Source organism: Vespa velutina, chromosome 2 (genome assembly GCF_912470025.1).
Source record: "Vespa velutina chromosome 2, iVesVel2.1, whole genome shotgun sequence".
Classification (NCBI taxonomy): domain Eukaryota; kingdom Metazoa; phylum Arthropoda; class Insecta; order Hymenoptera; family Vespidae; genus Vespa; species Vespa velutina.
In genome coordinates, this window is record NC_062189.1 from 16470313 (window position 1) to 16482812 (window position 12500).

General features: G+C 29.3%; 1 protein-coding gene across 1 annotated transcript in view; it reads left to right on the forward strand.

Moving 5' to 3' along the window:
- Nucleotides 1-12500, forward strand: part of LOC124947167 (plexin-A4) — a 223320-nt gene that overhangs the window by 150094 nt on the left and 60726 nt on the right. Inside the window, exon 2 of the mRNA XM_047488952.1 lies at nucleotides 1791-1973. Coding sequence (XP_047344908.1) covers nucleotides 1791-1973 — 183 coding nt within the window. The remainder of the gene's footprint in view (nucleotides 1-1790; nucleotides 1974-12500) is intronic.

Consider the following 12500-nt stretch of genomic DNA (forward strand, 5'->3'; position numbering starts at 1 on the left):
CTTTAGCAATAACCTACGACTAACGTTTTCCCTAAAAAGCGAACTTTATTTACCTACTTGTTTGCAATAGATACTCGAAAGAAATATCTCTGTTGTTGATCTTACAACCATATTCTCGTTCAGTTAGATCTAATCAATTCTATATATAAAACTTTCGAAAATTTATGAACGTAATATCTACGATCTACGATGATCTATGTGCTAATGGAAAAAAAAAAAAGAAAAAAAAAGGAAAAGAGAAAAAAAATAAAACATTTCTTTATCCGCTTTAGAAACGAATAAAAATTTGTTAGGTTAACGTTTACTAAAAATGAAAGAAAAAAAAAAAAATATAAAAGAAAGGTAACCTTCTTTTTCGTTCATAATAATAAGAATCGTATCGAAATGAAATCACCTCGTTCGTTTACATTAGTTTTCGTTGTCCTATCAACGAATCCAGGGAATACAACAGCTGATACTCGTGTTTATACGCGTATCGATGAATATTTCTATATATATATATATATGTATATATTACCAATGTGATGCTACGCATGTTATTAGTATCGTCCCGTCGTTCGGAACGTACGGACGTGCGTGACCATTAACTCCGGAATATTATTATCAATGTTAATACATTTTCATATATTTCACCGAATAATATTAACTCGGAAAGAAATATTTCACGAATATATAAAACGGTAAAAATATCAATGAACAGTTCTATTTATTTGATAATTATTTTTTAATAATTAATAATAAATATTTTGGAAAGTAAATGCTTTTGGCAAAAGATAAAAAAAAAAATATATATATATATATATATATATATACATATGAATATCAAATTATAATGAAATATCAATAACTAATGTAAATAATTAATTTATCTGCGTGTTGCATCTTCGGTTATATTATAAATTCTTTTATTTATAAAATACTGACAAATTATTGTATTATATATGAATATTTTAATTAAAATACTGACAGTTCATTTTTTAATTAATCTATATAATATTATTAACCGCTTATATTACCGTATTGATAATTTATTACTAATACCGAGTAATTATAATTCTGATTAAAAATATTTTAATAAATATTGACTCAATACAATCCATAAAGAACGATAATAGGATGAGAATATTTTTATTCTTCATTAATCGTCCATACGTCGAATATATAAATGAAATGAAAAGGAAAAAAAAAAAAAAAGAGAAAAGGAAAGAAAGAAACAAAGAAAGAAAGAAAGAAAGAAAAAAAAAAAGAAGAAAATTAATAATAATTCCCATTCAATTTGTCTCATATACGGGCAACGAACATCTCTTGTTTTTTTTTCTCCTTTTCATTTTGTATTTTTTTTTTTTTTTTTTTTTTTTTTTTTTTTTTTTTTTACCAATCAATTATCAAACCATTATATTATCTATACATCCTTACGTTTAAATCCGTAAATTTAATTACATTTATGATGGATGATTGCATACTACGATATAATATTATATTACTTATATACATTCGATAATTACAACGTACGATTAGATCAATTTAGAATTATCATCCCCATTATATACGTATTCGTAAAATAAGAAACGATATTGTTCATTATTATCCATTCCATAGTCATTAAATTAGTTTTCGAAACTAATATTCGTTGAAATATTTTTGTTTTAATTTTTCTTAAATCATCGTCCGTTAAATGATATGAAATAAACAAAAATTAATCGAATCGATTCGATTTTATCTATTTCTTTTCTTTTTTTTTTTTGTTTTTTTTGTTAAACTTATCTTTTTTATCTTGTTTATCTTTACAGAAATTACAAACTATCGGCGAGGATTTCTGCGGTTTGGACGTGAACACTCCCCTCGGTGGTGAGGATCCAATCGCTGCATTTCCAGTTTTAACTTTCGATACTCTATTGACGGCAGTAGCTGCTACGTCAACCGGTGATTACACTGTCGTCTTCCTTGGAACTAACAAGGGCCATCTTAAAAAGGTAAGTACACTTAGTTATTTAACTTACTGATGATATCAATGATCGTGCACGATCGACCGATTGGAAATAGAAAATTGAAGGATCAATTACGTTCAATCATATTTAATAGATCACGTATATTACTTTCAACAATAATACATGATAGTTATTTGCGATTATTTTATATGTTTTCATCATTTTTATTTTTATTTTTCTTTTTTCTTTTTTTTTTTTTTTTTTTTTGAATTCGCATATCAAACGAATAATCAATTATTCAATTTATATCGTTCGTATATATATATATATATATTACATTTTTGATGGGACTAATAATATTTCTTTTTCATCCTTTATAAATTTATACAGTCGAATTATATATAGAATATTATATATACTGTATAAATATATTACATTTTACTTATTAGTAATATATTTTGTTATCTTATCAACAATTTATATAATATTCATTAACAATATTTAATAACAATTTACTACGATATATTTATAATATTGAACGGAGATTCTCGTATATTATATTATTATTAAATATAGATAGATCGATAGATAGATAGATTACGTCGTAACATTGGTATATAATTTCTTTAGACATATATAAAAAGAAAAAGAAAAAAAAAAGTATAGATCTCTCTATAAATACTTTAAAAAGATATAATTACTATCGAGCACAATATTCATTCATATACATACATACATATATATAAACGTTTAAAGTGACGACATATTCTACGTTTACTCTACGCTAAAGCTAGGGGAAGATAATAATAAAAGAGATTAATACAACCCGATAGTATTAAAGTAATGCGTTATTCATGCAAGGTCGATTCGCACGATTCGACATACACGAGGTCGAATGATTCTCGAGGTGTCGAGCTTAAAGGACGATAATAATCTCGATAAAACATTTTCTTCTACGTTTAAGAACAACTTTCGCCAGCCGTGAACTTGTCTTTTTTTCTCACTCTCTCTCTCACTCTCTCTCTCTCTCTCTCTCTCTCTGTCTCTTTCTCTCTTTCTCTCACTCTTTCTTTTTAGTTGAGGACACGGAAAGTTCAAATATCAAAGATCAGTGATCTTTACGCGCTCGACCGTATATGCACGACTTCCTCGATAAAACGGACATCGGCCTTGGCCGAAGGATCATTAAATTAATCGTGATTGGTGCTACATAGATTATACCTTGAGTTTTCTTTCTCTCTCTCTCTCTCTCTCTCTCTCTCTCTCTCTCTCTCTCTCTCTCTCTCTCTCTCTCTCTCTCTCTCTCTCTTTCTCTCTATCTATCTATCTATCTTTCTTTTTCTCTCTCTTTATGTTACGATCATGAATCAAATTGGAAAATCGAGATTATACTATAAGTACATACGTATATATATACACACACACACACACACACACACACACACACACATATATATATATATATACAACACGTTTATATCCGCGTAATTATCTCGACTTAGGAGAGCATAGAAATGGAGATAAAAATTGTTAGAGCTATGTTTAAAAATCAATTAAATCTTTTTTCTTTTCTCCCCCCTTTTTTCCTTCCTTTTTTTTCTTTTTTGTTTTTTATTTTTTTTGTTTTTTTTTTTTTTTCGTAAATAACGATCGATATCATAAACGTTGAGAGAAAGAAAGAGGAAGAAGAAAGAAAGAAAGAAAAAAAAAAATAGAAACGGACGATCCTCAACGACGATAGTCAAGTCTTCTTCTTACGAATGAATTATAATTATCGGCTTAGATCCGAAGCTCGAGATTTATTTCAGGATCTTTCTATTTCTCTTTCTCTTTTCATTCGAGGCATCTTCTAAGGCGTTTCTGGTTAAATTAATCACGATAGGAAAAGCCCCCTTTCATTTTTTCTCTGCCATTTCATGATCCTCCGCTTAGAAACGATGTATACTGAACACTTGTTCATTCGATAGAAACTATCTAAATATGTATTATTTACTGTGTTTCTTTTATTTCACGTGAAGTGAAGATCGATATGTTATCTATCGTAAAAAAAGAAAAGAAAAAAAAATAAATAAATAAATAAATAAGATCGATCAATTGACCGATTGACACGATCACTGATAATTGATTGACCGACTCATTTCTCTCATGTACTTTTATTTTCTTCGTTGATTTTTTTTATAACTATTTAACAAATAAAAGAAAAGAAAAGTACATAAATAAATAAATATTACACAATATAATATTGACGTTGACTCGTTCGTTTTATATTTTCCAATGCGATAACATTTGGATCAACGTAAAATAAATAAAATCAATTAATAGACTCTGATCGAATGTCTGATTGACTAATAAGTTCTCTTACGTTGTCATATTTATATCCATCAGTATTTCTAAAACGTTTAAACGTTATTAGATAATAAGATTGATATTATATCAATTATTCTCAAACGATAATATTAGATTGACAGAAAATAAATCAGATCTATCGATAGATCGATTTGAATGTTTAATACATGTTTCTATTATGTACAACTATTATAATACTTTCGACATTTAAATGAAATTAAATGATAAGATTGATATTATAATATATTATTCGGATTCTATTATTATTACGACTATAATATTAAATCGATGAAAAATAAATGGAAAATAAATTCGATCAATTTACGGACAAAGAACGATTGACCTACTTGTGTTTTTTTTTCCTTTTTTTCTTTTTTTATCTATAACAAATTTTTAATATCCATTGATAAGTTTAAACGAAATTAAACGGGAATAAGATCGATAAGAATTGATATAATCTTTTTTTCGTTCCTTTAAATCGATTGTAATGTAATTGTTTCGTAAAAAAACAGAAAGAAACAAAAAGAAAAGAAAAGAGGAAAAAAAAAAAACGGAAAGGAATAATAAAAATTCAAAAAAAAAAAAAAGAAAAAAAAAAAAAAAAAGAAGAGAAAAAAAATATTGTGAAAAATTCTCTATCTAAAGTTATTGATCGGAATTAAAAAGGAAAAAAAATTCACATTCGATTTAACGAACATATATTTTCTATTCTTACCAAAGACGTTATAATAATAAAAGATAAGATGTACATTTCATCATATTACAATATTCATATTATCGGTTTAATATCGTTGACGTCTTAGACCGCCGTCATATTTTCCCCGTGTAAATTTAGTTTATTTACGGCCTTTAAGCACTTTAAACGTTTGAAATCTTTATTAGCCGTGCGCATATGTATATGTATGTGTGTACATGTCCATATACATACATGCATATATATATATATATATATATATATATATATATATATGGAGGTATCTATGTGTATATAAGTATACATGGTTTCGTAGATTTATCGGTCTCATAAACGGCGATCGTGCTTTCGCCGTTTGGCTCTCTTCTTCGTGAAACGATAACTACACGTAAACTAACTAACACATAGAGATTATATTTGTGTGTATATATATATATATATGTGCGTGTGTGTGTATGTGTGTGTGTGTGTGTGTACATATACAAAGAGAAATGGAGGACAAAACGGATAACGTGAGAAGATCTCCCGAACGTGCGCTCGTGCGTTTCTCTCTCTCTCTCTCTCTCTCTCTCTCTCTTGATCTAGCTTTATCGTAGTAACTACATACATACATGTGTATATATATATATATATATATATATATATATATATAAAAGAATAGAAATAGAGAGAGAGAGAGAGAGATAGGTATATATAGGTATGTGGATACGTTAACGCACGAAACGAAGCAATAGAGAACGGACTGTATAGCCATTAAAGTGGAAATTGATCGTTCGGATTTCGTTCTTCCATTGCCAGATTTTATTTCATTCTTATTTTTCCTTATTTCGACCCATCGTCATTTAACTGTACTCCCTTTAAAAACCTCCCGTTTCCTCGTTAACTATGTCCTTCTTCACCGTTTCGCATTAGTTTCACGTATGCACATAAATACTATTTTATACGTGCTTCAAGATTTGAATTTGTTTAATTTTCTTCCTTCCTTACATGCTTTCTCTCTTTTTCTTTTTTTGTTTTTAATTTTTATCTTTTTTCTTTTTTTTTTTTTTTTCTTATTCGAACACACAACTTCTTTAAATTACTGGGTCTGAAAAATTCGAAAGATACACATACACTACCATTGTGGTTTTTATTTGCCTTTGAATTTCATGACACTGTTTTTCTTTTTTTTTTTTTTTTTTTTTTTTTTTTTTTTTTTTTTTTTTTTTTATATAATCCCATGATAACGACAAATCGATCGATCAGATGAAAAGAGAGACGAGAATCCTTACGATGTAGAATTTTATGGTGGATGGAGAAAAAAAAATATATAACACTATATTTATTTTTTAAACGTCACTTTCGATCTGAAATCATCTCAAAATTCGAAAAATTGTAAGTATTTATTTTCTGTTTGAAAGAAATTCCCTAATCTTCTTTACTCCTTTTTTTTTTCTTTTCTTTTTTTTCACAATCCCATGAACGATAAATCGGTCACAAGGGTTGAAGGGGGTAGGTAGAGAAGCTTTACGATGTTGAATCTTGCGAGGATGAAGCCAGATGGTAGCATGCAAATCGATGGGAAAACGAGTCTCTCATTCTGATCGCCAGACGTATGAGTTATCTATCGATCGATCGATCAAACGATCGATCGTTTCCAGTTGTTCGCGAGAACGGGGATAGATCGATGGAAGATTCTTAACGTCTAGTCTATGGATGTCGATCGATCAATTCGAATTTAATTAAAACGCTCCTCTTCTCTTTTATCTCCTATACACATAAACTATATATATATATATATATATATACATATACATATACATACATACATAAATAAATACATATATATATATATATATATATATATATATATATATATATATACAATACGCGTAAACGAAGCGAAAGTAACCAGAAAGAAAATTTATATGCGATAACTCAGAATGAAATTTCCAACTCCGTTACATTTTTCTTCTTTTCTTCTATTTCATTTCTATCAATTATCGTCGTACGAAAAAAGAAAAATAGAAAAAAAGAAAAAGAAAGAACGAGTAGGATAGAAAGAGAAAGAGAGAGAGAGAGAGAGAGAGAGAGAGAGAGAGAGACAGAAAGAAAAATTACATAGAAAGATAGATAGATAGAGAGAGAGAAGAAGGGATGGAGAGAGGGAAGGAAGAAGATACACAATAATGGTCTTGGAGGTTAATTGCGGTGGATCGTCGCGCGTGATTAATAATCGCTTCTAGGTGGTCATTGTTTATCATTGCTAGATCTCATCGATAGAACGGGATCGGTCATGAGACATTTCGTCGTCTCGGGTCAAAGGTATCGGACTCTAACTAGATTGTGGGAGGTAGATAGATAGATAGATAGATAGATAGATAGATAGATAGATAGATAGATAGATAGTTAGATAGATAGATATAATACAATCAAATAGAAATATGTATGTGTATATATATATATATATAATCTACATATAGAGATTGTGTGTATGTGTTTTGTATTCTGTCTAAATAGATAAAAATGCATATGTGTGTGAAAGAGAGGAAAAGAGAGAGAAAGAGAGAGAGAGAGAGAGAGAGAGAGAGAGAGAGAGAGAATGAGAAAGAAATAAATGGATAGAAAAGAGAAAGAGAAACGTTACCACGCTGTTACAGCAGCGTTGATTCATGACTCGTTTCGTCCCGGAAGGTATTAATTAATGATCGCCCTCTTGTACACGTACGTTTAGTCACAAATTTTCTCTCTCTCTCTCTCTCTTTCTTTCTCTCTCTCTCCTTTTTTCTTTCTCTCCATTTCTCATTCTGCGAAGCTTTCTTCGGGGTCGTGGCTCGTAAAGGTCATCCGAGTATATTTGCACGAGTTCCTTTCTTTTTCTTTCTCTCTCTCTTTTGACGTTGCAATACTTACGTATACAAGTCTTAATAAATAAAACGAAGTAACCAAGCAACCAATCAAACAACCAATGGGAAATTTTTATCGTTAGAAACGTTCGACGTTCGTCAAGGAATTCAATCCTCGAAGGATGATTTGAAAGAGATGAGGAGAGATCGTTTTACATGTTATATCGTATAAAATGAGAAAGTATTATCAATCTTATTATTTCGTTTGTACATTTCGTCGTACATTTCACAATTATAACGATTCCTTTTTCATCAATTCATTTCTTCATTCGTCTCAATACTAATCATTTTATTTCACGTATGCATTGTTTAACTATTTCCAATTTTGCTATGTTTCAAACAAGTATATATATATATATATTTTCTTTTTTATTTATTTATTTATATATATATATATATATATTAATAAAAATTATATTAATTTTATAATTAATATAATTGATAAAATAATTAATATAATCTTTCATATTAATTATAAAGCTTCATATATTTATTTCTATTTATGAAAAAAATACATAAATCCTATATAATAATTAAAAGCTGAATCGACGATGAATGAATGTCTATTTGGAAAATGTTTAAAAATGATTTTGCCTGTTTTTTTTAACAGCCATTAAATTCATTCGTTCGTAAAATTTCTACGATCGAAAGAAAGATACCTTTTATTATTATTAACATTATCATTATCATTATCATTATTATTATTATTATTATTATTATTATTATTATTATTATTATTATTATTATTACTATTATTATTATCAAGATCATTCTGAGAAGGAAGATAGAGATAGAGATAGAGATAGATATAGAAATGGAAATGGAGATGGAGATAGACAGTAACGTCTTCGGCAGAACATCCCAAAAGGAGAAGAGCGATTCTCATACATCCTTTGATATAGCCATCCGGTAATTAACGGGGTTTCGACGTACGAACAGAAGGAACTCGGTGTGCTTGTCTGAAAGGCATCCTAGTTCAAGTAACTTCGGTGTAATCCGTTCAATTAAGGATCCCCTGTGGTCGTTGTCGTCGTCGTTGTCGTCGTCGTTGTCGTCATCGTCTTCGTCGTTATAGTAGTAGTCGTACTCGGTGTTTCTGTTGCTGCTCGACTCGCGACTCGCTAATTGCCATACTCGCGTCTCCTTACGATATCTTAATTAGTACGAGAGTTTTACTTCGATTATCGGTACTACCTAACTTCGAGAGAGAACGATAATCAAATCAGGCGATAGATCGTACGTAAGATCATCGATCGTAAGAAAGATCACTAGTAAGATCTTACGATAACATTTTCTACGTTCTCTCAAGAAGATTTCTTCTAAATGAATCTTATTTATTTAATTATTATTAATATCGTGCTTAGATTTATTATCTCTTATGATAGAATCACTTCGTCATTCTACTCGTACATTATTCTTCGTCTTCGTTCTTTCTTTTTTATTTTTCATTTTTTTTTTTTCTTCAATGTTTTATTTTTTTATCTTTCTTTTTTTTTCAATTTTCATTTTTTCTCCCTCTCCTCGATATTTCTTATCACTTATCTCTTCTTCCTTTTTTCTTTCATCTTTCACACGTTCTTAATTGTCATCGATTTGTCAATTTATATATATGACATTATATATCACGCGTTTAGAAGCTTAGAAATTTATTTGCATCGTTCGATAAAAAAATAAGTAAATAAATAAATAAATAAATAAATAAATAGAAAAAAGGAAACAAAGAAGAGGTAAAAAAAAGAAAACTCCGTCGATATCGTGAAAATTGCGTATTATTCGTTTCCATTTATTTCGATCAGTATTTTTAATTAATTAATCGTAAGTAAGATTTTCTAAAAGAAATCAATATTTTCAGATCTATATGAATAAATTAAAAAATTGATATTGGTTATTACGCGTTATTAGATATGTATATCCTTTTGTTAAAAATATTGATTAAACGTTTAAAGATATCGAAATAATAAATGACGTCCTGTTTTATTCGTGTAAAAAACAAAAATCTTGGAGAATCTATAAATTTCTATATTCGATAGAACATTTTTATTTCGATATTATAGATACATCTCGTTTAAACCGATATATCACGTAATCTGATTATAAATTAATTCGATTCAAAGGATGAGGAAAGAAAAAAAGTAAAAAAAAAAAAAAAAAATATCAAAAAAAGTATTAACCCATTTTACAACGACAGATGTATCCAATTTTGAAATCTAAAATTATCATCCTATTGACGACTTTCCATTCATTCTTCTTTTTTTTTTTACCTTCTCTCTAAAGGTTCCTTCCTGTCGTTCGCCATTCATTCATTTTTCCATTTTATTTTTATTTCTTTCCACCTATTTTTTGTTTTTTAATCTTCTCTCTCTCTCTCTCTCTCTCTCTCTCTCTTTTCTTCTTTTTTACCGATCTAAGAAAAAGAAAAAAAAAAAGAAAAAAAGAAAATGAAGGCAAATCTCTTCGATAAGTCGTTTTTCTCCAATTGCGAAATTTTAAAAAAAAATCATAATATACTTTGCTTAACCATGGAATACCGTAGAAATGATGTATAAATTAAGCTTGAACGAAAAATTCATCGGTCTATCGTGACGATAAGAAAAAAATTAGACGGATAATCGATCTACAAGTAAGAGTGAGAGAGAGAGAGAGAGAGAGAGATACATACATACAGAGGGAAAGAGAGATATCATATATACGTATTTATGTATTTATGTACATATGTTGTATAAATTTATGAATGTACGAGTGTATAGATGTATCGACAGCAATGTTATACAAGTAGAAGAAGATAGAAAGAGAAGGAATTCTGGGATTAATTCGTACGTCCATCAAGTGTTCAACGATGCGGCGAATCAACGTGAAATTAATAATCGACAGAGCGGTCTCGTTCGCGGAATAATCGAGATGAATAATCGTTTTCCACATCTATCTTATGTATGTATGTATGTATGTATGTATGTATGTACGTATGTATGTATTTATCATGTACCATATATATCGTCATATATGTGTATACGTATATATGTACTACGTTTCGAGGATAGGAACTAAATTGTTTCAAGTAATGTAGTTAGAGAGAGAGAGAGAGAGAGAGAGAGAGGAGGGGGGGGAGGGGGAGGAAGAGAGACAGAGACAGATTTTTCTTGGTTTCGTATCGTCTAATTAGCGATTCACCGAGCGAACTCGTATAACGACTGCGATGGCGACTATTTGATGAACGCGCTGTGCATAATTAAAAGTACGATTGAGAGAGAGAGAGGGAAAGAGAGAGAGAGAGAGAGAGAGAGAGAGAGAGAGAGGGAGAGAGAGAAAATCGAAAAAAAATGACGAAAGAGGAAGAAGAAAGATAGAAGAAAAATAATAAAAAAATAAGAAGAAAAAGAAGAGAGAGAAAGAGAGAGAGAGAGAGAGAAAATCTAAAAATAAAAATGACGAAAGAGGAAGAAGAAGAAAAAAAGAAAAATAATGAAAAAAATAAGAAGAAGAAAAACAAAAAGAGAGAAAGAGAGAGAGAGAGAGAAAGGGCTTTCACGAGTTATGTTAATTATTATAGTTATTGTTATGGTCATTTTTATTATTATTATTATTATTATTATTATTGTTATTATTATCATGATTATTATCATTATCGTCATCATCGTCATCATCGTCATCATCGTCATTGTCGTCGTCGTCGTCGTCATAGTCATCGTCTCGCGGTTATGCAGCTTTCACGAATAGTTTCATTAATTATGTCGTTTTGTTTCTACGAGAAGAATATACAGTACAATTCATACTCCGTTCTAACTCGTCATAGTGTTTTCTTTTTCTACTTTTTTTTTTTTTTTTTTTTTTTTTTTTACTTTTTTATTTTCATTTCTCTCTCAATCGTGTATTTATTATTCGTTTATATAACAACGATAAAGAAAAAAAAAGAAAAAAAGAAAAAGAAGACGCAATGAATTATAAGCGTGGATAAATAATGCGTTTGTTCATTCATTTATTATTTTTATTTCTTCATTTACTCGTATTTTTAAAAATTTCGTATATATATATATGTACGTCATTATTTTTCATTCGAATATAATAATAATATTATGAACGATAGCTATATTACGTAGTACTTAAGAGATAACCAAAATAATAATACGTTCACGTAATTATCAATATTTCGAGGTAAAGTTTTAAAGCGAAAATGGAGAAAAGAGAAAGGATCGAAAGGATTGAAAAGATCGATAGGATCGATAGAATCGATAGGATTTCATGGTAAATCGATTGATCTTGATTTATTACGAAATTCAAACTCTCTCTCCTCTCTCTCTCTCTCTCTCTCTCTCTCTATCTTTCACTCTTTCACTCTATCTCATTCGATCTTCTTTGAAATAAATATAGAAGAAAGAGGATTAGGTTGATAGGTCAAATCAACATGTAGCATAAAATACGTGTTTATTTATTACTTGCATACGTGGATATCTGTACGTATGCATACGTTTAAAACGATCCACTCTAAAAGATCTGATAGCGATCCACTTTCGAAGATGATCTCGATAAGTAGGATGATCGATTTCGATGAAACCGTCGGTAGGTAACAGCGATTATAACGCTCGTGTACTACTATACTGGGTCTCGAGGACACAACCCGCGTAAGGGTCTACGACGAGCCTGGATTAAGTG